The sequence below is a fragment of the Mesoplodon densirostris genome, chromosome 8 (genome assembly GCF_025265405.1).
Source record: "Mesoplodon densirostris isolate mMesDen1 chromosome 8, mMesDen1 primary haplotype, whole genome shotgun sequence".
NCBI classification, from domain to species: Eukaryota; Metazoa; Chordata; class Mammalia; order Artiodactyla; family Ziphiidae; genus Mesoplodon; species Mesoplodon densirostris.
In genome coordinates this window covers 59,864,457-59,891,762 of record NC_082668.1, presented here as the reverse complement: position 1 = coordinate 59,891,762, position 27,306 = coordinate 59,864,457, and the positions used below count along the sequence as shown (strand labels likewise).

The 27,306-nt window shown below is 34.4% G+C and overlaps 1 protein-coding gene across 7 annotated transcripts in view; it reads right to left on the bottom strand.

Annotated features, from left to right (window-relative positions):
- Positions 1-1,384: 1,384 nt before the first annotated feature.
- Positions 1,385-27,306, bottom strand: part of SPOPL (speckle type BTB/POZ protein like) — a 66,166-nt gene continuing 40,244 nt past the window's right edge. For 3 of the 7 annotated variants that reach the window (XM_060107049.1, XM_060107048.1, XM_060107050.1), the window contains 11 exons: positions 23,332-23,468; positions 22,810-22,931; positions 22,386-22,537; positions 20,346-20,473; positions 18,479-18,574; positions 14,990-15,167; positions 14,854-14,909; positions 13,362-13,484; positions 9,710-9,852; positions 9,567-9,620; positions 1,385-5,813 (listed from right to left, as the gene is read on the bottom strand). In XM_060107049.1, the coding sequence (XP_059963032.1) occupies positions 5,669-5,813; positions 9,567-9,620; positions 9,710-9,852; positions 13,362-13,484; positions 14,854-14,909; positions 14,990-15,167; positions 18,479-18,574; positions 20,346-20,473; positions 22,386-22,537; positions 22,810-22,931; positions 23,332-23,409 (1,275 nt within the window). In that variant the 5' untranslated portion in view covers positions 23,410-23,468 and the 3' untranslated portion in view covers positions 1,385-5,668. Of the gene's footprint in view, positions 5,814-9,566; positions 9,621-9,709; positions 9,853-13,361; positions 13,485-14,853; positions 14,910-14,989; positions 15,168-18,478; positions 18,575-20,345; positions 20,474-22,385; positions 22,538-22,809; positions 22,932-23,331; positions 23,469-27,306 lie in introns of those variants that run through there. The other 4 variants (XM_060107052.1, XM_060107054.1, XM_060107053.1 and 1 more) reach the window with 4 other exon arrangements.

Sequence of the window (27,306 nt, the reverse complement as noted above, 5' to 3'; positions counted from 1 at the left end):
TGCATCTAATTTCACTACTCTTTTTCAACTGCATGCCACTTTCACTTTTCCTCATTTTTGCCCAATTTTCATAATGACCTGCACATTTTGGGGGCATTTATAAAGTATACATTCTAAAAACCTTCTGCTGTGGCAGTTATATCAGAGTCCTCAGGACACTGGTTGCCTTTGTGTGTGTGCGTGCTGCAACTGTCATTCCTAAATCTCACAATTTTTCTTTGCACTTATCCTGGTTTGAATTTGGACGAAAGGCCTGGTTTGAATTTGGACAAAGGGGTAGGATTAGATACCATAGGAATTGTTTGGCTCTGATGTCACAGACTGAAGTAGGACTACACTTGAATCCTTTACAAAGGAATTTAGGGTGGAGGGCAAGAGATGAGGGAGAGGTGGAAAGGAAGCACTCCTAACAGGAATGACAAATTTTTTTGCCACTAATCACTGCACACATCTGCATGCAAACCTCCCTGGTACAAAAAATAAGAAGGTAGCAACAATGTAAACATCTCTATCAATGTCTTCTATTTAAAAACAGTGATCAAAAAGCAAATGCCAGTCTTGGCCTTCTCTTAGAAACAAATGATTCTGAGGTGATAGAATGGAGGAAACACAACATTCCAATTTTCTAAAATAAAGTATGAAGGGTGCTGGCTTCTGCAGAGTAAGGGAAAAGGTTATTTAAAGGTTATTTAAAGTTTAGAATATGACCACTTGTCCTATCTTACTATAGTTGTATAGGTAATATTTTTAAAGTGTTTCAACCCTTCTTTTATTCTTTTAAGGGTAATTCAGTGTGTGTGGACATGTGTATGTGTGTGTTGAGTATATGGAAGGTTTTTCACTGTGCATTTCTGTGACTTTGGCCGTAATTTTTAAGCACTAATTATGTTGCTAAGCTGGTGTAGGAATACAATGCCCCAAATTTGCTCTTTTTGAGAGCAGCAAATAATTAGCTGAAATTAAGAAGGGGTAGGAGGACCAGGAAAAGGTGATTTAAATTATATAACATTAGCATAAGTCATGCAATATTGATGGTATGCATATGTTAAAGTACATATATATGTAACATCTCAGAGTCAAGGAATAAGTCTTTAGTAGGTTCCAAAAAAACACTAGCTTTCCTATGTAGAAAAGACAATTACTAAGCATAATTCTAAAAGTTACCATATCAAATACATGGCTCTTTTTTGTAAAGCATCACAGTAATCTGAAAAAGAATTATTCATATTTTTCAAATAAACACAAAATAAACCAATTAATTCTGAATAAGTAGTAACAACTTTATTTTAACTCAATGTGCTGAAATGCAAAAAATATTTTCAGCAACAAGATACAAAAAGTATGTATCTCATCATTGACATCAGCTGATTAAAAATGAGGCTGAAAAGTTCAAAATGTCTTTATACATTTGAATCTTGAAAATCAATTTGCCCCAGAACTGATTTTTAAATAATTTCAGCAGAATTTTATTTTCAAAAATGGGACTCACTTAAGTTATATCTTCATTCTAAAAAACTGAATGCAAAAATTAACTGGGTTACAGTATACAAGGATAAACCCTTAACAACAGAAAAAGATTTAAATATAAGAATTCTTTTTCAAATGTAAAGTCCACATACTGCAAACAGAAGACACAGTGTGGTGATTTCATTCCTAGTGAAGAAGTCTCGCATGGTAGGCACTCAATATTTGTTCAACTGGACCTAAAATTTACATCATTCCATTTAACACTTAAATAAACCAGAGCTCATAATCTGTATAAAAGAGGTTTGCAAAATACTCTTATGTGTGTTGAAAGTGCTGTCTTTATAATCTGAAAAACACTAAAACCCAACCACCCACGTTGTTTTGCAAGAATACATTGAATATTTTCATTTTATCCATCAAAGAGCATGAACATCCAACTCAGAACAATTCACCTCTTCAAGTAGACTTGGTTTTGAGAAAAGCTTGAGCTGGATTTTAACAAAACAACTTACCAAAGTCCCTAGTGTTCTATTTTAGTAACACTGGGTAGCATCTATGATCCACAATTTTATAAACAGTTCTGCTTAGGTTTTAAATTTATGCACAAAACAAATGGGTAAATAAATTAATAACTATACTTTTGGCAATTTAAGCTCTAACTTAGGTCTCGTTTAAAAATAAACCAATAATGTTCATGACAACTTTTTAAGAGATTTTTGTTAATATTTTAAAACTTAATTTTAAAATTGATGTCCTTAAAAGGCACTGTTTTCACATTTCATCATGCAGTAAATTGGTCACATTTTTGAATTATAATTTCCTCTCAATTGTCCCCTCAAATAAAGCACATTTAAATGGAATACATTTCAACTAACCTAAACTTTCAACATTTAACTGAGTCCTATTTTCAGAAATTCACTCTTTTGAACATACCACACACAAGTCCAAGCAAATACAAGTACATGTACACACACACGCGCGCACGCACGCACACACACATGCCCAAATGACCACGGAATACATGCAAGAATCTCCAATTACTATTTCAAGACAATGACACATGAGTATTCAAGGAGGTAACAATGGCAGGCCATAATGTTATGGCACCTTCATATTTGTGCTCCAAATACCGATACACATTAATATTAAAAAATGAAAAAGGCACAAATACAGTGTTTCTGTATCTCAATCTAAACAACAGTTCTCCAATGGTTACTTTTATAATATGGAACATTTAAGACCAGTTACTACTTTTCTAAGAAAAAGCTCTGTTTAGGTGACCAAAGGGAAACAGGAGCAGGCTTTAGTTCAAAAGGCAACACTGCTCAGGACAAAATCTGTGCCTACCGAAAACAATGTCTGTAGTTTAAAAATTAAAAAAAAAAAAAGCTATTAGAGCACTCACGTTAGAATACATTAACAGTTTTGTATCATTGTCTCAAGAACCCACAATACCAAAAATATACATAATAAATAAAAAAAAATAAATCAACTACCATATGATCCTGTTAGTATAATGGTAGGAATATACTATCTGAAAAGTGGACATTTCTTCAAATGTGGATATTCTTACAGCACAGTGTTGGACGTTTTTGGTACAAAATGTGCTACCAAACTAAAAAAAAAAAATTTTATAATAAAACCCTTCAGATCTGCAACAAACACTAAAGTAAGTATGTAAGTAAGGGTAAGCTGAAATGTTCATTATAATAGGTGTTATCACTGAAGTCACTATGGTTAGAAATGTAGATCCAAGCAGTGAATTAATTCAGAATGCACCTGTGTGCATCTGACATAAATGAATACACCAGTATTTTTTTAATATAAGACAACAAAATTCTAGGGCCTGAGGGATAAATTTTTGTTTTCTTCTAAGACCCTGGCAAAATCTCAAATTCTTTAAGTGTATATGTATGTGTGTGTGGTTTCTTTTTTAAATTGCACATTTTAAATTTAAAGGGCTCAATCTTATGGTGAAGTTAAGGAAGTGAATTTCTGCTCCCTATAATACTCTTACATAGGATGGAATCCATTCATATGTAAGAATCTTTCTTCTATCCGAAGGCAGTCTTCCAATTTCAACTTTAGGTTAACACAACAAAGACTCAAGCTACACAGGAAGAAATGAAGATATCTGAAAATATGATCTTTTTGAAACCCAGTTTGATGTGGATAACAAATGATTATTTGACAGTGTTTGTTCAATGTAAATATGAATCACCCTTGGTATATTAGGATTGCTTCGGTAAATACCTAACAGACAGATAACAAAAATAAAATATATTTTAAAACTTCATGCTTCATCTTTTTCCTTTTGTCCTAAATTCAAAAATGAAATAAACGAATTATACAAATTTTAATCTGGAGAATAAAGTTATATATGTAAATATATAGGTATATGCATTTTTTTTCCAGTGAAAAAAAATTTTCCCTTGTGGTCAAATGTAAATCTTGCCTAAGAAGCATACTGCCACTGTCACAGGAAATCAGATGCAGTGACTTGACACTGATTGCTCCTGCTTCACCAGGACAATGCACCAGAACAGACTTCTGTTGTAAACAGAGCTATCAAAAACTGAAGATGTGTATGTGTTTAAAGCTAAAATTCATTTATAATAAAGAACTGGCCCGTGAAAAGCAGTTTATAAATAGTTTATCCTGTTCACATTATGCAGAATTTCACTATCATCCACAATGTTGGTACAGTAACTGAGACAGAAAGGAGAAAGCTAGGGAGGAAAAAAGGTTTCAGAGTGTAGCCTGACATATTTCTAAGGGTTCTCTCCTTTAGTCTGCAAATAATAGCAGTTCATTGCTTTTAGAAGGAGAGTAGGCTGTCCAGGATTCATTTACTGTCAGGTGCCTTCTCCAAAGCATGATAAACAGGCGTGAATTCAATAATGAATATGTGGAAGTCAAATTAACTATAATCGAGAATATCTTCCTTATCTATTATCACAAACATCCCAGTTGCCTCCATCTGTCTTAAAAATTCTTTCAAAAGCTAAGACAATTAATTATACCTTATCAACTCTCTCAAAAGCAAAAAAAAAAAGTACCATTCAGTATAAAAAAGTTACACATTAAAAGTGCATATATATCTTCTTAATTGGCCCACTCATTAAATTTACATTTGGTCATCCTTACTTTTTTTTTTTTTTTTTTTCTTTTTGTGGTATGCGGGCCTCTCACTGTTGTGGCCTCTCCCGTTGCGGAGCACAGGCTCCGGATGCGCAGGCCCAGCGGCCATGGCTCACGGGCCCAGCCGCTCCGCGGCATATGGGATCCTCCCAGACCGGGGCACGAACCCGTATCCCCTGCATCGGCAGGCGGACTCTTAACCACTGCGCCACCAGGGAGGCCCCATCCTTACTTTTAACATGTACAGAATTCTTCATATAAATGTAGGTCACTATAAATTAAAAAAAAAATTAATTCAGCACAAAACATGCTTTCTTCTTATCGAAATCTTAACCTCAATGAGTTCTCAATCATTATAAACTTGGATAAACTCACAAAGAAACACAAGCAAAGGTTTGTTATGCTTCTCTTAGTTTGTTGGACAGATAACATACAAACACTACAAATTTCACTAAAAATTTGGGCCAACTCATTGCATATTTGCCCCCTGAAATAAAAAATAAATTAGAATTGAAGCAGTGTATTGCCATAACTTACCTTGAAGGTAAGCAGGTTCTCCTGTATTTATAGAACTTAGACTGGAGACATTACCAGTAATCTCCAATACAAGTGCTTTTTTAAGGAAAACCTAGTTTTAAACTTTGATAGCATAGGACAAACCCTATAATATCCATTTGCCTTTCTCAAACTAATGGAAGATCCTTTTGAAACTTATTATCTTCAGTTATCAATATTACTGCATTATGGAGCTAGTGCAATCCTGCATAGCCTTGGTCACAATGACAAGGCACAATAAAAAAATTAAAGTATATATATGAACAAGAGAAGTCACTGAAGATAATTTAAGGCCTTGAAGTGAATTAGAGTATAATCAGTCTAATTTAAAGCTGAAGAATAAACCATAAACTATCCACCTGAAATTCAAGCAGTATGCTTTCTCAGCTTCTGTTCTGTGGACAAGACAACAGAAACAACTCTTGCTTATGGTTTGTGTATTAGAATCCTTCTGGACCTGGAGGAGTAAAAGTCAATTCCATTTTTCTATAGTTCATGGAAGATTTCAAGACTGTTTTAGCCGTTTTCGTGGAATACCAAACTGTGGACACTGTGCAGATGCTAGTGCTCGGAAGGCTTCTGCTACCAAATGTGGGTGAGACTGAATCATGGACTTCCACCCAGATGTTTCCATTATGTCTGCTGCTTGGCTGAAAAATAAAATTAAGAGATGTTTACTAAAGAGTACTTTTCAAAATGCACTGATGCACTGTCAATTTTTTTTTTTTAATTTACAGATTTCAAAATGTTCTGGAACATTTTGTTTGCCTCTCTATGTATTCAAACCATTTGAATTCATTAAAATATCATCTTTACCTTACTGGTATTTTCTTTTATAAATGAAACTATTCAATTTTTCTGGAAATTCTACTCTTGGAAGTGTGTGACACTTGTCTGCACAGTTCTACTCCCACTGTTACCATTCCTATGCCCGCTCTTTCAAGAGCTCTTTTCCCTGGCTCTTACATGCAGGTTTTCTCTAGAGTTCCAAGTTGTGCCCTCGACTCTTCTCCCTTAACATTCTTTATCTTATCTCATCCACTATTCACAATTTTAACTATCATATTCAGTGATGATAAATGATGATTTGCTAAGTCCTAGGCCTCCCCACAAAGGTGGGTCCCAACCACTTGTTCTCTTTACTTGGATGTGCCTGCAGACCCGTAAATTTGGGACTGTCGGAAGGGAACTCGACACGTTTCTCCCAAGGCCCAAATTCTTCCTCTCTCATTTCCAATCAGCTAATGCTTCCACCATCACCCAGTGATTCAAGTCAGAAACCTGGAAGTCACCCTAGACGCCATCCTTTCCAATCAGTCATCAAAGCCCTATTTTAATTCCCAAAGGTATCCTGAATCCCTAGTTAAGGCCCACATCACCTCACATTTGAATTATTACGGGAGTCTCCTAATTTGTCTTCTACTCTCCTACCTTGCTCCTCTCAAACCAGCTTCCATGCTGCCTTAGTAACATAAACACTAACATGAACACATCGTCTTCTACTCTTCTCCATTGCCAGTACACAAGTTCTTTAGAAAGAGAAATAAAGTCTCCTAGTTCTTCCCCCTAGTTTTCTACCTCCCACTTCCATGCTCTGGCACTTTGAATAATAATACTGAACTGTTTATTGTACCTGATGTACAACATGCTCTGAGTAAATACAATTACCCAAGCAAAAAAATCTAGTTATCCTTCCTTGTCTCCTGTCTTCTCTCCTTTGTACCTACCCTCCATCCAAATAATATCCAAGTATTATAGATTGTCCATTCAAAATATTATATCCTTTTATTTCCCTCGGGCTGCACTGTCGCCAGTCAAGTCTAATTTTGCTCTCATCTTTTGCCTGAAACACTCCAATAACTTTCCAACTGGCCTACCTATATATAACCTTGCTCCTCAACTACCACCACAAACTCAACCTCCCCACAACCATGCATGTGGAGGAGACATTGCTAAAAACACACACCTGATCACATCCTACTCTAGGTTAAAACCTTTTACTGTATGCCCATTCCTGTTCGAATAATGTCTAAAAGGCCTTCCATGATCTGATCTTTGCCTTCTTCCTCCAGCTTCTCATGCCCCACCCTCCATACTGTTCTTTCTTATCACCAAAACTTTGCACACTGGAATGTCTTTTTCGGGATATACTTTCCCACCTCTTTGCTCTTCTTCATGAGGTCTTTATTTATACAACAATTCTTCAAAAGGGCTTTCTCTGACCCCTAGATTAAGTTTGGTCCCTTTGCTATATGCTCAGATGGGTATGCTCTACATTACCTATTATTACACTTAACTTCAACTACTTGTTTAATTCTTATACATCTCCTGCTAAAACATGAACTCCATGAAGGCAGGGAAAATATCTGTCATGTTCGCCATTATATTCTTTGTACTAAGTAAGCATAGTGCCCTGAGAATTTACTGGATAATAAACATAAATATCTATCAAACGATTGATCAACTATTGCTTCATGCGTCTATACTTTGATTCAAGCTATGCTGTCTGCAATGCTTGTTATTTCCTTCTTAGTCTGCTAATTCCTATTCCTGTTTTAAGACAAGCCTCAGTCATCTTCATCCCTAAACCTCCAGCCTTAGTCAAGTGTCCTGCACATAACCTTCTTTATCACATTACTTACCATATTATAATAAAATGATATATTCATGGATGTGTTCCTGTCATTAGATCAATTTCTCAAGGACAGGATTTTTCCACATAATTGTTTTTATATGCAGGACCCCAGCATGGTGCTTGAGACATGATAGATGCTACACAAATGTTTGCTTCACTAAATAGCAGCTAATAACAATTAAAAAAATTTGCCTAATATCCAATTACCAGTGTGTCGTCATGTTTATAATTTCAACTTGTTTAGAATCACACAGATACTTCTTAATTTACCTGACATTTTCATTTATTTAATTCAACAAATAGCTATTGAAGGCCTCTATGTACAATACAGCTTCTACACGAGATATAAAATAAGCTTATATTTTTTGACATTGAAAAAGCTATACAAGGCAAAATATTTTCTTAACAGAATAAAACTAGAGCTTGAAAGTGGCAAAGTACAAAGAATCACAAAACAGTCATTTGATTTTTTCTAGGATCACATACCATGATAATGTATTATCACACACTGACCAATATATAGAATAATCAATATCTTAAAAATAGCCACTAATTTTTACTTTCATAAAACAGAATTCAAAAACTGTTAAGAATTCAGTTAACCAACTTCAAATCTATCAAAACAGATGAAAGCAAGGGGCCATAAATCAAACATTCATTTTCTTGTCTCTAATGCTGTCTTTTTTTACTTTCTTGTATCAACTTTTGATAAATTGCAAAAATGGAGTTTAAGGGTTTACAGGCAAAAACTAATCAAAAGCAGATGCAAATTCTTCAACCTCCTGACTCCTGATACTGAATAATTGCAAAGAGTAAAAATGTCACTCTACAAATGAGTGAAGGGCTTCCCTGGTGGCACAGTGGTTAAGAATTCGCCTGCCAATGCAGGAGACACGGGTTCGAGCCCTTGTCCGGGAAGATCCCACATGCCGCGGAGCAACTAAGCCCGTGTGCCACAACTACTGAGCCTGTGCTCTAGGGACCACGAGCCACAACTACTGAAGCCCGCGCACCTAGAGCCCGTGCTCCTCAACAAGAGAGGCCACTGCAATGAGAAGCCCGTGCACTGCAACGAAGAGTAGCCCCCGCTCGCCGCAACTAGAGAAAGCCCGCGCACAGCAGCAGCAACAAAGACCCAACTCAGCCATAAATAAATAAATAAAATGAGTGAAGAAGAAAAAAGAAGGGAATAATAAATTCTAATAGTTACATCACATTCCGAAGATCCAGGCTTAGAAAGATGTCACAACTACCCTGCTCATTATAATCTACCAGGGAAAGGAAAGATCAAATTGCTACTATTTCTGGAATGGTAGGCAGTTAGCCTAATATAGCATGTGATGCAAGTTATCTGGCTACCTTAAGAAGCAGTGGGTTAGCATTCAAATGTCAAGTTTCTAGGCAAATATGGAGGGTACATTTCCTCATAGGATAAAATAAATATTTCCCACATTTTTAGAAATGCTTTCTGAAGGGGCAAGGGCAGGATCTCCAGCCACTGAAATACCTGGACTCAGCTATATACTACATGAACATACGTGCTTAAGACATTAGAGTGTCCATCCCAATTCACATTAGAAGCTGATCTACAACAGAGCATAGCCTCAAGAACCCACTAAGTAGTCAAATTATTATTTTTTAAACTGGCAGTTTGCTTCATATAACTAATATCTGGATTCATACTTATTGTAGATGAACAAAAGGCTATGCAAACACTTAATTTCATGTATGCAGATCAACTTTAAGTCAGAAACTGATGTCATCTTACTTGCTGTTCCAGTTTTTCCCATCTTTACACCCAAGCTGTCGAAGTACACTGCACCTGCATTGAAGATTTAAACACACTTAAGAAAAAGGCCAGTGAAGAACTGTTGAAGGTGTCATGTCCACTGAAATACAAGCATAGCTTACCTATTAATAAAGTCTATGGCTTGTGCTTTCAACTGTTCCGCACTGTGCAAATCTGCAAGGACAAGGGTATCAGCAACATTTTCTACTGAGAGGTTACTACACAAAGCTTCTTCACACATGACCTTCAGCCGTTCCAGTGCATACTATCCAAAAGGAAAACATAACATTAAACATTTACTCAAACTAGCAAGTTTTTAAATACACGATATTTGTACTTAGAAAATGAAGTTTAAGCCCATTACACATTGAACTGAGGGTACTTTAAAAGTCTTTAAATTACTTTAAATATAAAGAAAGTATGAATTAATGCATTCAAGAGAAAGACTAATGTTTCTTAAGAAATTTCTATTTGCATAAGTGCAAGGATATTTTAAAAATAGGGTTTTATTCTTTAAAAACCCCTTATTACTCAATACTCTTAATGAGTATATTTCTCTTTTCTACTATTTTAAACACCAGTCAGTACACTGCATGTTGTCACTACTTAATTCTGAAAAATAAATTATAAAGCTAAACAAATCATATTCATAACCATTAAAAACTTAGTATATGTTATCAGAACATCCTTGGCAATTTATTGAGGTAAAATTGACATACAATAAATAGCAGATATTTAAAGTATATACTTTGATAAGTTTATACAGCCATATAACCATCATTAAATCAAGAGAGTGGACATATTCATTACTCCCCAAAGTTTCCTTCTATCTATCTGTAACCCTTCTTCCTCACCCCACCCCAGGCAATACCTCTGATGTGTTTTCTACTGCTACAGTCTGCATTTTCTGAAATCTTCTATAAATGGAATCATACAAGTTGCATTTGTTTTTGTCTGGCTTCCATGCATTATAATTATTTTGAGATTCATGCATGCTGTTGTCTATGTATCAATAGTTCTATGCTTTTTATTGCTCAATAGTATTCCACTGATCTATCGACAAACATTTGGGTCTTTCCAGTTTTTAGCCATTACAAATAAAGCTGCTATAAACATTCATATACAAGTCACTGTATGGGCATATGCTTTCATATGCTTTCTTTTCTCTTGAGCAGAAACCTGTAAGTAAACTTGCTGAAGAGTATGGTAAGTGTAAAACTTTAAAAAAATTGCCAAATGGTCTTTCAAAGTGGTTGTATCATTTTACATTCCCATTAGCAGTATATGAGAGTCCTAATTTTTCCATATCCTTGACCATACTTTGTATGGTCTTTGTAATTTTAGTTATTATAATATAGTTACAGAAGTATCTCACAGTGGTTTTAATTTATACTATGCTAATGTGGTTGAGCATCTTTTGATATACTTGACTGACACTATTTTAGGAAGTGTCTGTTCAAATATTTTTATTTTTAGAAATAACTTTGTTTACTTATAATTGAGTTCTGAGAGGTCTTTATACAGTCTGAATACAAAAGTCCTTAATCATTTATATTCTGGACAAAAGTTGTTCATCATCAAAACAAAAAACAGGGGCTTCCCTGGTGGCACAGTCGTTGAGAATCTGCCTGCCAATGAAGGGGACACGGGTTCGAGCCCTGGTCTGGGAAGGTCCCACATGCCGTGGAGCAACTAGGCCCGTGAGCCACACTACTGAGCCTGCGCGTCTGGAGCTTGTGCTCCGCAACAAGAGAGGCCGCGACAGTGAGAGGCCCGTGCACCGCGATGAAGAGTGGCCCCCACTCACTGCAACTAGAGAAAGCCCTCACATAGAAACGAAGACCCAACGCAGCCAAAAATAAATAAATAAATAAATGAATAAATAAATAATACAATTTGCTAAAAAACAAAACAAAACAAAACAAAAAACAGAAACAAACCCCAAAGTTGTTCATCAGATATATGCTTTGCAAATATGTTCTCCCAGTCTGCGGCTAGTCTTTATTTTCCTATGTCTTTTGAAGAAAAGAAGTTTTAAATTTCATTGAAGTCCAATTTATCATTTTTCCTTTTATGTATTATGTTTTTGGTGTCATAGCTAAGAAGTCTTTGCCTAATGTAAGATCATGAAGACTTTCTCCTATGTTTTCTTTTAGAAGTTTAAGATTTTTAGGTTTATAATCTATTTTGCGTTACTTTTTGTATATGACGTGAAGTTCGCGTACAAAGTTTTTTCAAATGAGTTCAACCACAGTTCATCTGTTTGGACATAGGCTATCCAACTCCTATAGCACCATTTATTGAAAAGACTATCCTTTCTCCACTGAACTATCTTTGCACTTTTATCAAAAATTAAGTAGTCACGGGCTTCCCTGGTGGCGCAGTGGTTGAGAGTCCGCCTGCCGATGTAGGGGACACAGGTTCGTGCCCCGGTCCGGGAAGATCCCACATGCCGCAGAGAGCTAGGCCCGTGAGGCATGGCCGCTGAGCCTGCGCGTCCAGAGCCTGTGCTCCGCAACGGGAGAGGCCACAACAGTGATAGGCCCGCGTACCGCAAAAAAAAAAAAAAAAAATTAAGTAGTCATACATGTGAGTCTATTTCTGTACTCTATATTCTGCTTCAATGAGTTATTTGTCTATCTTGTCACCAATACAATGCTGTCCTAAATACTGAACCGTTATGACTCCTCCACTTTGATCTTCTTTTTCAAAGTTATCTGACTATTCTAGGTCCTTGCACTTGCATATAAATTTTTAAATCAGCATGTCAATTTTTCCCCTGCAAAAGCATGCTAGGATTTTGATAGTGACATGTTGGCTCTACTAATCAAAGGAGAATTGACATTTTAACAATGTTAAGATTTCTAGTCCATGAACAAGATTTTTCTCTCCATTGACTGAGGTCTACCTTAATTTCAATTAGCAGTATATTACAATTTTCAGCATACAGGTCTTGAACATATTTTGTCAGATTTATGTCTACGTATTTCATATTTTTGACTCTATTATAATGGCATTTTTACATTTAAATTTTTATTGAGATAGTAATATACACTTGGCCCAGTTTCTCCCAATGGTAACATTTTTCAAAATGAGTATAATTATCACTATATATACATATACATACATACATACACACACACACTTACATACACACACAGACAGACAGAAGTGGCATGGACATTAATACTTTTGGAGAAAGCTCCCAAGGTGCTTTAGTGCTTTGAGGATTGAGAACTACTGGCTTTGAGATTTCCTGAAATTTTTGTAGTTTCCCTACCTTCAGGATATCACCATTATAAAAGAACATTATAAAATTAACATTTTTTTTCTCTATACTCATATTAAAAAAGAAATCTATGAATATAAGATTAAATTAGAAAAAATACCCAATATTTTTTTCCTTTTTTTAGACAAAGGTCATGCACTGTAGCTTAACACTAAGAATATCTTAAAACTGCCATAGATTATATATGCTATTGTGTGTGTGTTCTCATAAAACAGGGTAATGATACACTCAAAACTATTGAGTCTACAGTTAATCTGCCATTTCTGTAAATTGGCTCAAGATATTTTTATGTCTTATTGATTTAAAAAAATTTCATTTCTATATTATCCCATTGTGTGTTATTTCACAATACTCTCAAGAGCCACCCACAAACAGTATAAATTAGTTCAATATTTCAAGTTATTGGGGGTTCTCATTTGATGATAGTTTTCTAGATACATCAACCTTGAGGACATTTTTCAGCCCTTTAAGACCGAATTACTTACTTTGTCTGCAGCTGCCAACAAGTTGTCAGCCATTTTGTCAAGATTTGGCGCTTTCCCTGTGTAAATGAATCTCATCATTTCTTTAAAAACCTCAGGGTCTACATCATTTATTTCCACTCGATTCTGGTATTGAAAACAACAAAAAAAAGTTATATTTCAAGAACACACACATACACAAATGAACCAAAGCAAAACTGACAGCAACTTAAAAGCCCCAAAGTATAGTTTAAAATTGAGGTAAGTAAATCTTCAGTAAGCTAAGTAAGCAGGCAAAGTGAAGCAGGCAGGTCTAAGAGAAGTACACCAAGTCAAGCACTACGATGTAGGAATATAAACCCCAATTTCTCAGTTAAAAAGAGTTCAAACAAAACCAAAAAAATCTGTAAGGCCAAACTAAATACATCTGAATTCAGTTTCTGACCTCTATCTTAGAAGAAGATGGTTATTAACTTTTTTTGTTGTTGAAAAGAATTAGGTGGTAATACAATGCCTAAGACCCAATAACCACTGGTTCTAGTCCCAGCTTTAAGCAAAGGTAAGGTCAGGTATTAGAGAACATACCAGAGCCCACTACCTCAGAACTCTCCTACAAAAATGGCACGTAATATTATCTACGGGCACCTCACCTCTTTACTTGAGACATACTCAGGTCCAAAGAGGACTAGTTGCTTTTTTACTCCTGTATCTTTGTACTTGGTTTCTCTCCTGAGATCAATGAAGCTAAATACTTAACACTAAACAATACCAAACTTTTCTGACCCTTTGATGACAATAATATTTCACATCATTGATCAGAAGGCTGATCATACTACCTGCCCAGACCAATAATCAAAAGAAAAAAAGAAGCTACTTTGTTGCAGCTTCTAGTTCTGCAGGGAGAATAAAGCTGAGCCATATAAATAAACTCAGGAGTTGCCTAGTTGGAGCAAAAAGGCTCACATGTAATGCAACCTGCAAAAATCAACCTCTGGTCTTTAATCTGACTACATTTCAAGATGACAGGTGAAAGAGAAATATCTGAGAAAACCAAATAAGTAATATCTTGATTACAATTCATGCATACTAATAATGACATAATTTATGTTCTTTATTAAATCCAATAAATATCCTCTTATTATAGTGGTAAAAAGAATGTAGGAATTGTCTTTGTTCTAGAAAACAAGTTCCAAAGTCAACTCAAAGTCTAGAAAGAAGGAATATACATCTTAACTGGAGAACTCTCAAATAGTTATGGACCAGTACAGTCCTTTTGGACAGCTATCCTTTTGGATAACAACTACCCACTTATTTTGCTCCCAGAAGGGTGCTGAAATAGCTGTTATGTGGAATATTCACCCACATTAAGCTACATCTATTTTTCTATGATAGAACATATTAACCCCCATCCTTCTATTTCTTTCTAAAATCAATAAGAAAATGCACCTTTACTTTTAAAATATACATTCCACTATTCTACATTTGTACAAATATTAGCCCTTTAAACCATGTTTACCTTTTTGCTTTCTTCCATTTCATGTTCAAACATTGCATTAAAAACTGGGGATCGAGCTGTAACAAGATTAAGCATCATTATTTAATGCACAAATTTATGAAAGAAAGGTACTATATTACCCAAAAGTAGAAAGTACCTGCAAGTACAGATTTATGAGCTTTAAATTCTTGTCCTCTCACGAAAAAACTGCAATCTGTAAATCTTGTGTTTTCCCAGAGATTACCTAAATCATCTGCTAGTCGACATTCAGGCACCTTTAAAGTATTTGTATTAGTATGTCCTGATATATTTACTGAATCTTGGACCACACTCACCTAATAAAAAAGGGACAGCAAGAAAAAACACTTTTATAAATTAATATCAATAATAAGCTACTAACTCTAAACTTAAACTTCTTATCATTAAAATCATGTAGAAAATTCAATGTACTCCTGATCAAAAATGGTAATACTTGGGAACTGAATTTAAGGACGCAATTTAAAGGAGAGAAATAATATAGAAAAAACATTGAAATGAACTAGATCATTTTAAAGTGACATTTTATGTAAATAAATGGCTTAATGATTCCTTGGAATGCTTGGCTATTAATCACAAAAAGTATTTCTCAACAAGAAAAAGGTCGTAATATGATTCCAAATTCAAACAAGGAGAAGGTATTTTTGTGAGGAGAAAGAAATTTCTTTAATTTTTATTTCCTCACACTACAGACCTATCAACATTTAAAGTTTGTTATACATTCAATAAACACAGCATCACATTTATGACTTTTTAGAGTATTTTAAAATGTTTTTTAAAACTACAGACTACAATATGCAATTTGGGAAGTATTTTAAGTGTTGTCCCTATATGTTTCAACTCTAAACAAATTGATTTAAATATCTAGTAATATTGATTTAAATTTTAAAGTATAAGAATTCTCACAAAACCAATGTAGTTATTAATGTTCATGGAAATCTTTTATTTAAAAAAATCAACAGTAAGAACACTATAAATATAATTTAATTTGATTTGCAGACCTTTTATTTACCTGTGAAATAATCAATAAATAAAACTTGGTATGACTGTAATATTGCTCTTATATGGAGTCCAATATATATGGATTAAATTATCTCTCAGATGACTACATACTGAATAAAGTCTTAAAACACTACTAAGCTTGGCACACTAATTTTTTAAGAAAAGGAATATACTATTACTAGGAATTTCATATTACATTTAATAAATTGAATAAAATACTATCTCAACTAGTAAATCAAATGTGTCAAGAGTAAATGAACCATCTTTCACAAAAAGTGCTATATTAGTTATCTACTGTTTCAAGCTACTAAGTTTTATGGTTGTTTGTTATGCAGCAATAGATGACTGTGTTCATTTAAGAACATATCTCATAAGGCTTTTGTTAATTAAAAGTAGGTATAAGTAAGGACAAATACAGTAAACTATGTAAAAATTGTAAATTGGAAATGGATAAATTGGATCAAACTACTAACATGATAAGAAAGTATAATGGTCCAATATAAAATGTATGGAGAACATCACCCAGATGTAATAACATCTATCTCATATGAATGAATAGACACCTTCTAAAGAAAATTATTTTCTGAGGATATTTTTATTAACCATTTTGTGTGTCTGCTCTTATTAACCTTTTGGAATCACATATCATAGAAATCATCTAATCCAATCACCTCATTTTTAAAAAAAAATTTGAAAAAGTGAGATCCAGAGAAGGTAACTAAAGTGTCCTAAATCCACTGCTAGTCAGTATCAGAGGAAGGATAGACCTACATCCCTTTTTATAGCATTCTCTGTACTAGACAGTATTTCTTTGGATTTTAAAAAAAATTAGTAGTACGTTAATGCAATTATGGTTCTGAAGGGATTTATCACAACAATCTTCTGAGATATTCTTCTAAATATAGGAGCCAAGACATTGTGCACATAAATAAGTTCATGAATAAAGATTCTTCTATTAAGTTTTTAATTATTCAAATTGTTTCTAAAATTTTACAAAAAAAAGCTTCACTAATCCTTACCTTATTGCTCTGTTACACCATACATTATAACTTAATGATACATAAATCAAAAGTGTTGGTATTAATATTCAGGGTTTAGTTAGGATCACAAAGACAGTGTTCACTTGTTCATATCTGCACTGCTCTTGAAATTTCTAGAGAGCAGAAACTGGATTAAACTGAACAGTTCAATTACTTGCATAAAGTATGCAGTGGAGTCATGAAAATGTGACCATATTTAAATTTAGGAAAGGATTTCTTAAATTCTACTTATTGTCTAATTATCTTAACTCAAAACAATATATTTAATGGAAAAAGTTTACAAAAATCAGGTGATAGAAGGAAAAAGGGATAAAAAAAAGCCATTATTATCGGGCATAGATACTGATGATGATATATTTGTACTCTATATATAATCACAATTCAGAAGAATTTATATTATTGGCATACATATGTACATACTATTATCACAGCAACCACAAATTTTAAGACATAATTAACATTTCATATTCTGAAGAGTATTCAAGGGACTATTTATAGAGCAGAAATTAATGATCTAATTAAAACTGATATGCAATGAATTCTGATGATTATTTTCTTTGATACCTATAATTAAGAAATTGGTAAAATTTTCATTTTTTCTAGTACATATTCAAATATAGGTAATGAACATTCTTACTGAATGGAACCTAGAGTAAAAAATTCAGAAGAAAGGCTGAGATTCTTTCCTGAGGTTAAACTGTTGTTCTTTCAAAATAAAACAGCAAATGCACAATACTCAAAACTGACAATGTAAAACCTCGAACTCATTTGACAGCTCTTTTTAAAATTTGCTTTTGGATCAACTCTGAGAATATAATTTAGACTAAAGATGAACATGTGCAGGCTCTAATCAGCTGTGACTTCCCTGGAAATCTGGGACTACTGGTTCCCATTTTTAAAACTCTCAATTCTCTCAACTAATTCTGAAGGCTAGCTAGGAATATCCAAAGGTGCATAGTACTACAAATTTTGCCACTCTAATCAACTACCTAACCATCCCTTACACTGGCTCCAAAGTGAGAAACTTCTAGTAGTCCACTTTCATATCATCTTCTAGAATACTAGGTCTTAGACTTTCTGGCTTTCATAGACAGGTATCCTTTTTTAGAATGCAGATGACAGAAATCGGGTTGTCAATTTTCCATTTTGTCATTTTTAGAGAATAAAACCCAACTTCCATCCACTATCAAAAGTATTTTAAAATAGAAAGATTAACTTAGCAACAGAAAAACAGGAGGGGAAAAAAAGTCCTTCTAAATGAATTAATTTAATTTTATGAACAATTCATTACGTATATTCTACCTGTGTATATAGTCTTCTGTATACCATAGAATAGCATGGGTCTTTGGACCATGAGATTATTTAAAATCTGCTGGATTCCAAAAGATAAAGCAATTTAACCAATTTTCTATTTTTCCTCAATTCCTGTTTTCTGCATCACTTTGGGACAGAAGGGGCAGAACTGTTTACATTGCCAGAAATTTCTACCTCTGACTATTTGACTCATAGTATGGAACTTGCAAGTTTATTTATGTCTTGCACCAAAGGGTAGCACCAGACTGCCTTACCTGTCTACAGCACCACTTGCAGGGGAGGGGAGGAGGCAGTTCTTTAGGCAGGCCAGTGCAATGCTTCCTCCTCTTCTGCAAGCAGTGCTGGAGATGCTGTAGAAGGAAGGGCATCAGTGAGAGGTACGGAAGAAAGAGGGAAAGGGCACAAGGAATGTTTGTTCAAAGCACTTTTTGCCCACCTATGTTAAATACAGTGCCCAGGGTATAAAGGTCTACATCAGTAAAGGTATGTATTACAGTATCCAAAACTGAATTTGATGTCAACTTAAAATATATGTCATGGTGGGTTCGATTTTTAGGAGGTCACTAGCTTGTATAATTTAGCATGTGAGTAAAAAGTATACTTCAAAAACATGTATCAGAAAAAGATCTTAATTTCAGCCTTCATTCTGAACTTTTTGGTTGTCTAGGTTCCAATAAAATATACTTAGGGAAATATACTTAGTAAACAATATTTCAATTCTAAAAAAAGAAATATTTTCTTAAAATGTTTATTCACAAAAAGACTTTTAGCTGCAGTAGCTTTTTTTCTTAACTGGATTACACAGCCTTTAAGATCCTTTAAATTCTAAGATTATGTGATTAAAAAAAACTAACATGCTGAAATTTAAGATAACTGCTAAAATTCTGAAAAGATTCTACGTTAAGAATGCGTAAATAACATAACCTATAATTATTTAGAATACTACTTAGAGCATCTTATCTATTGGCAACAAATGCTTTAGTATATATTTTTATCAAATTATTTAATGATAAGCTCTGCTCAAAACACTTGTGGTATGCGTTTTATCAACCAAATAATTGTATTCATAACAAATTCATCATACAGTTCATTTAACTTGTCTAAGTGAAAATAAGATGCACTATATTTGCACTATGTAGTCTCTGGGGCCATATTTCAATTATTCTTCTGACACAGCATAATATATAATTAGTTTGTAAATCTTGCCAAGAAATTTTACATATTTTCTATAAACAGAGTAAAGCTACCTTAGTAGCAGTTAAGGAAGTTATTGTGCTTCCATGACACTCATCTGTCTACAATAACCTACTGAAATATATTTAATATTTATTTAATTTATTTATTTAATATTTATTTATTTATAAATATATTTATATATTTAATAAATATATTAAATATATAAATATATTTAATGCTGAGGTTACCTGATCTCAACAATTCATATAGATAAAGCTACGTAATAACAGTGACAGAACCAAGTTTAAGCCTCAAATTAAGACAAATCGTAAGTGTAAATTATTAGAAGGGGCAATGCTGGTAACTTTCAAAAGATGACATTTCATGTATATGATTATATCTTATAAGTCTGTCAACAGACATAGGTATATCTTAAAATTTTTCAGATGCTTTTGGTTATAATGCTAACATCTATTTGAATAAATGAACCCAACTGCTTGAATGAACAAAAAGCTTCCCAGCCTTTTTTCAGGCACTTTCACTACCGTTCAAGTACGGATTCAAACTGATAAACTAGTAATAATGTTTAATATCATCAATCTGAATATGACAGAAAATACTGACCATCTATTTAGAATTATTCAGAATGAAGAAGATATTCAGAAATCTTGATATGAAGCTATACACATCCATAGTCTTCCTATGAGGAAGAAGTATTTAGTATGTGGTAGTATAACTGTATATACAATTTATAGCTTAAAGATATGACAGAATTTTTTCAGACTGGGCTACTACATTGATTTCTAAGAAAATCCAGTCAGCTTTTATGTGGTTAAATATTTACATATAAAATATTACCAATTATACCAGTTACTTAGTGTATATTTTTGTTTTATCACTAAATATAGCCAAACACTGAGTTCCTTGAATAAAAAATGTACCCACCTCACAAAATAATGTAAGCTTGTCATCTGGTAAAAGACCATTAGCTTCATCAAGCAAAAAATCCCTTCGAATGAATTTTTTAAAACCCCAGTCTTTCCCTTGTACAAATCGATATGCTCTTTGGCTTTCTGGTAGAAAACAGAATAAAAGTTTAAATAAACAAGTAGCCAAGAAACATTCTGTTAATGATAACACAGTTAAATGAATGTGCAAAAATAGGACTGGGCCAATACATCCATCATAAAAATTACAGATATGTGTGTTCATAGGTAAAATGTCAAAAAAGTTACATTAGGTAGAACCAGATCATTTCACAGCCTACCAAAGATTCTGGCCATTATCAATGAGCTCACTTTCAGATTCCTAGATACCTAAGTAGAAGAAAAGCCAGATCAAATCTCAAGGAGAAGGAAGAGATCTTTCAAACAATCTAAGCCCTTTAACAATGAAGTAGGATTAAAATACATTGGCACAGGCACACTATTCATCATCTAATATCAGAACCAACTTAGAAACATACCTCTCATTTCTTGTTTCTCCCTTTAAAAATGGATGCTCTATATCACCAGGGCATCCTGTAAGCTTTCCTGGGATAACCATCCCACTGATTTAAGTTGCACTGAACTAGAGAAAAATCCATTAACTGGTAAAAAAGCTAAATAAAGTCCCCTATCATTTCTAAGTCTTCAGACATAGTCCCATTACCTCTAAAAACAATTTTCATAAAAGTCCAGGAGACGGTCTTAGTATGATTAGTAAAAGATTTAATAAATGTCTGAAGTAAATGTTTCAAATGCCTAACATACTGATTAACAATTGTATACTATGAAATAAACAAGGTCCTTTACAGAAAGTATTCATTATCTGTTATACAAGCTGGAGGTAGAAAACCAGTATTAAATCTAACTGAGATACTCCATGTTAAGGACTGAACGTTTGTATCCCCTCAAAAGTTTCATGTTGAAACCCTATCCCCAAAGTGATGGTATTAAGAGGCCTGTGAGTGGGATTAGATGAGGTCATGAGGGTAGATACCCTCATGAATGTAAGGATTAGTGCTTCCTAGCCCTTTCCATCATGTGAAGACACAGTGAAACACTGGCAGTCTATAAGTAGAACAGTCAGATTAGAATCTGACTATGCTGGCACCCTGATCTTGGATTCCCAACCTCCAGATTTGTGAGAAATAAATGTCCGTTGTTTATAGGCCACCCAGTCTATGTTACTTTGTTATAGCAGCCTGAACTAGAGCACTCGCCTGTCTTAAATGTCAGACAATGTGAAAACACATGTGAAACTATGTATTACCTTAGCAACAAAATATATTATTAAAGTGTGTATTTGGAGGGTTTTTTGTAGTGAGGTTAGTACTTGATTTTTGTTATTCACTTCCAGAAATCACTTCAAATTTAATGCAGCAGTTCATGATATATTTTCTTACTATGCACACTGTACATTTCCTACAATGATCTTCTGTTATGAAGTGCCAGGCTACATGGTTTCAGCTGGCTATAATTCAGAAGCTTGAACTGAATTTAACAGGTCCTGAGACTAAGAAAAATTGATTTCCTTTCAGTCAGTGTTCAGCCCACTGCTCAAAAAAATTCTAGTGACAAAATATCAGGACATTCAAACTCCTTTCACATTGTTCTTCAGATTTTATTACCTGGCAAAAATGGCAAAGAAGAAAAAGAAATGTTTCCTGAACACTTATTATATATGCCAGGCATTGAACCAGGCATCTTGCCCTGACAGTAGCTGTTTCTACAAGTGAAAAGTGAATGTCATTTTAGGGCATAAAAAATTTAAATTTTAATATGATTTAAAAATAATTTTACATGTCTTAGGAAGTCTAAGACTTAGTAAAACAACTGTAACTCTACACTGGCCTTTAAAATTAATAGCCAAAATGAACTGTTTTGGGTTAAGTAGATTTTAGATTTTAGGGAAAAAAATCCTAAGTTTTTCTAAGTAAAAGTGCAGAAGTCACAGTACATAGTTACACAGAGACTTCTTCAAGTCAGTTTGAAAATCACTTACCCATTGCTTTTGTTTCTTCCCTTTTAGCGTTCAGAAGGGAAAATTTGAATTTTGCTCGAACTTCACTTTTTGGACAGCTGACTAAAAGCAAATATAAGGACAAGTAGTCTTTACTTTCATCATCTAATCCCTTTGGATTTACCCTCAGGCACCTAAAATAAAACAATAGGCTCACAAGGAGGAAAATAATACTTTAAACATTCAAGAGAGAGGCAATACTGAAATCATTTGTTAAATCTTAATAATAGAACAGCACTCCTGTCAATATCCTCACAGTTCTTTACAATTCTCTATACTATTAGGAACTTATTATAAATCTAATATAAAATTAGACAAATATCCATTCAGAAACAGTAACAACAAAATTTTAAAGTAGCTGATGATCATATCAAAAACAAATACCCAAAACAAACAAACATCTTACCATTTCATTTTGTCACTGGGGCTAGATGAGAATGTTGAACTTTTTAACACTTCACCCATTTCCTCTCGACAAAAACTGAAGTTATTAATGGTCCACATGTAGGAAAATTTTACAACTTTAACCTAAAACATTCAGAAAAGCACTTTTACAATGATGACTTTTACACTCTTGACCTGTCACATGTTAAACATTCTTTGACCCACTCTTCTAACACTTCTAGTAACAGTGCCAAAGTGCTTCACAATATTCTCAAAATACTACACAACTTGTAAGTGACATAAAGGAAGGCTTTTTTTTTTTTTTGCGGTATGTGGGCCTCTCACTGTTGTGGCCTCTCCCGTTGCGGAGCACAGGCTCCGGACGTGCAGGCTCAATGGCCACGGCTCACGGGCCCAGCCGCTCCACGGCATGTGGGATCTTCCCAGACCGGGGCACGAACCCGTGTCCCCTGCATCGGCAGGCGGACTCTCAACCGCTGCGCCACCAGGGAAGCCCAAGGAAGGCATTTTTAACAGCATGTACCTGTGTGTAACACCAGCTTTCTGCTATAGGACCAGCAGACATATCTCCAGAGAGAGGTGGGGTGGGTTCCCGAGACATTGCCACTTTATTGCAGTCTTCTAAGATTTATGCAATATCCCACACAGTTGAGTGCTTTACTACAAAGAAAAGAAGTTTCATTTACTAATCAAAAAGTTTAACTGAATCAAGAGGGAAGAAGTATTTAAACAGTCATAAGACAATTACTTTCTCAAATTACATTATGAGGAAACGTGAGGATTTCATTTAAATTAATGAAAATTATTTTTTTAAGAAATAAAACCATAAAACTTTATGCCATATAACACTAGAAACCTGAATGAAGTTAATACTTACAGATTTTATTATACAAAGGTATACTTTCCAAAACTGTCACAAATCAAAAAATAACATATAGCTTAATAGTAAGATCGAAAACATAGTATCACAAAATAACGTGGAAACTTATAATAATTAATATCTGATTCACCTTCCTTCACCTTTCCATTGACATATTTATGAAAATCCAAAGGGCTACAAAGTTAGAACAGCCCTGGAAACTACGAATATTACTCATCTCTCAGACCCCCAAGTTCTGACCAACTAAAAACACAGAATGAGACTTAACAGGCAATGCTGAAGAATTATATTCCACAGAAATCTACCTCTATCTCAGACACACAGGTTCTCAGATAAGACTTTGTCCCTATCAGAGTGTTCCCTACCAGATAATATGTACCGTCTCATAAAGTTTCCTCCCAATTGGCTGTTCTTGAACTACATCTATTTGGACACATAATGAATCATCATAACCTGGCCAGGACATTAGTGACTAGATGGTGCTTTGCAACTTGGAAAAGTCTATAAAAGAAAAGAGGCAAAATCCAGAAGAGCTACGTAAGTATTGCACTTTGCAGGGGTATGGGTGGCGGTGTTGAGATTACATTCCAGTACAAGGAATCAAGTCTGGAGAACACTGTTTTCATTTAAGAATAATTAATGAGTGAAGAAAAGCACAAGAGTCCTATAAAAAGAAACTACTAAGGGAAAAAAAGGAAGGACTTCATTCAAAATGCAGAAGAAAATATCTGCTCTGTGTCTACAACCAATGAAACAATAGTATGAAATAAGAAAACAAAGACTGAAGAAAGCTACCTGAAAGATACATAAAAACAAAAAGAGGGCTTCCCTGGTGGCGCAGTGGTTGAGAGTCCACCTGCTGATGCAGGGGACACGGGTTCGTGCCCCGGTCCGGGAAGATCCCACATGCCACGGAGCGGCTGGGCCCGTGAGCCATGGTTGCTGAGCCTGCGCGTCCGGAGCCTGTGCTCCGCAACGGGAGAGGCCACAACAGTGAGAGGCCCGCATACCGCAAAAAAAAAAAAAAAAAAAAAAAAAGAATCCATACCATTTTTCACCTATAGTATTTATTTTCAAAGATTATTTTAAAGTGTTGTCAATTCCTATAGCCAGGAAAACTGCAGAGAAGCAGATATTACTTTACTGGCAAATCTTTTCTGTAGGACAATCTTACAATTAGTATCAAAAGAAATTTTTTTCTCAGATTCATCCTAGAAATTCATCTTGGGACAAATATCACAACTGTGGGAAAAGATAAATAAGTATAAGCGTAGTATGTTTTTGTGATATATTTATATGCACAGAACTATGCAACCATTAAGAATGTACTTAATTTTCTTTTTTTTTTTTTTTTTTTTTTTTTTGCAGTATGTGGGCCTCTCACTGTTGTGGCCTCTCCCGTTGCGGAGGACAGGCTCCGGACGCGCAGGCTCAACGGCCATGGCTCACGGGCCCAACCGCTCTACGGCATGTGGGATCTTCCCAGACCGGGGCACGAACCCATGTCCCCTGTATCGGCAGGCAGACTCTCAACCACTGCGCCACCAGGGAAGCCCTTAATTTTCTTAATGACAGGTAAAGTATTCAAAATATGTTTAAAGTAAAACATTAAACAGAGTATGCCTTAAAGGACCTCACTTTAAATAGCACATACAGGCATAGCTCAAGATACTGAGGGTTCGGTTCCAGACCACCACAGTAAAGCGACTATCACAAAGTGAGTCACGTGAAATTTTTGGTTTCCCAATGCATATAAAAGTTATGTTGACACCATGCTGTAGTCTACTAAGTGTTTAATAGCATTACGCCTAAAAAATGTACAGACCTTAATTAAAAGATACTTTATTGCTTAAAAATGTAACCATCACCTGAGCTTACAGAGAATCATAATCTTTTTGCAATAGTAACATCAAATATCACTGATCAGATCACCATAACAAATGAAAAAGTTGGAAATATTTTAAGAATTACCAAAATGTGACACAGAGACATGACATTAGTAAATGCTGTTGAAAAAATGGCACTAATAGACTTGTTTGATGCAGGGTTGCCATAAACCCTCAATTTGTACAAAGTGCAGTATCTGTGAAGCGCAAAAAAGTGAAGCACAATAAAACGAAGTATGCTTGTAGAATTATTACAAGTATGGGTGCATAAAGAAAAACAGACAGGCACATAGACACACTGAGTTGAACTTTGGCACTGATAATGCTTCTAAGATATATATCTAAGTATTAACAGAGGCTACCTCTGGGTGGTGAGATTTTTGCTTATTTTTACTTGTTTGTATTTTCTAAGTATGTTATTATGTTTTAATTAACAGAGATACAAGTCATTATTTTTAAAAGAAGTAGAAAATCAGTTATTTGCATGCTTAATTAGCCCACAGAAAATGTGTGTGTGTGTGTGTGTGTGTGTGTGTGTGTGTGTGTGAGAGAGAGAGAGAGAGAGAGAGAGAGAGAGAGAGAGAGAGAGAGAGACTTTCCAAGTAGTAGACATTGAGAGACATTAGGTCAAAGAAGATGGTAAGTCAAAGAAAATTTTAATCATAATCCTTAATACTTAACTTTCTATAAGAAGATGCTAATTTAATACTAATAAAGTAAATAAAACATAAGTTTAAAGAATCTAGAGTAAAAAACAAAAGTTCTTTAATGCCTCTACAAAAGTTTTTACCTTGCTCAAGTGTAACTCACAACATAATCCATATATATATATATATGTATATATATATATATATATATATATATATATAAGAACCAAGTAAAAGGTTACGAAGATTTTTGTCTTTTTTCCAACTACTTCAAATGATGTAGTTATGTGATGGGGGTATGAAGAATGCTGGTGAGCAGACTGCATTTGTGCATACTTACAAGACATTATGTACCTTGTTTATTCCTCCACAACTCTATGAGATGGATGTTAATAACCCCACCTTAACCATGAGAAAATGACTAGACAAGTTAGAAAGCTTACTTTAGACTTTATTAACCAGAAAGTGGCTGAACACAAATTTGCCTGGCTCCAAAGTCTATACTCTTTCCATAGAATAATGCTGCTGCTCCTGATATAACAGAGCTGAAACAGCCCTTAACCTGTCTGGTCCAACTCTTATTTTACAGTTGAGGACCAAGATGAGAGAAATGGACTAGACTAGAAAAATAAACTGCCCACGTTTACATTGCAGGATAAATATCAGAAGAAGGACAAAGACAAAGATCTCCTAATGTCCATTTCAGTGCTATTGCCAGTATTCTATTTTCTTTTTCTTCGCTTCAAACGTTTTAAAAAAAAAAAAAAGATAGTAGACCATCAACTACATTCAAGACCTTCAGGACTTCCTATTCTTGTTCTTGCAGAAAGAGCATAACTAATATAAAATCTAGAGAATAACTGTAGACAATCTACATAAATTAACAAATAAAGGTTTCATCCATATTCTAAATATGTTTCTTTTAAAAATTTTAAGTTTGATGTTTTATAGCTTTATTTTAAAAAGCAAGACTTATTAGAATAAACACATATGTAATTTTCTACTTAAAAAAATGTTTGAGTGCCAGACTTAACGTTCTATTATAGTGGTCCCCAAGCTTTTTGGCACCAGGGACTGCTTTCATG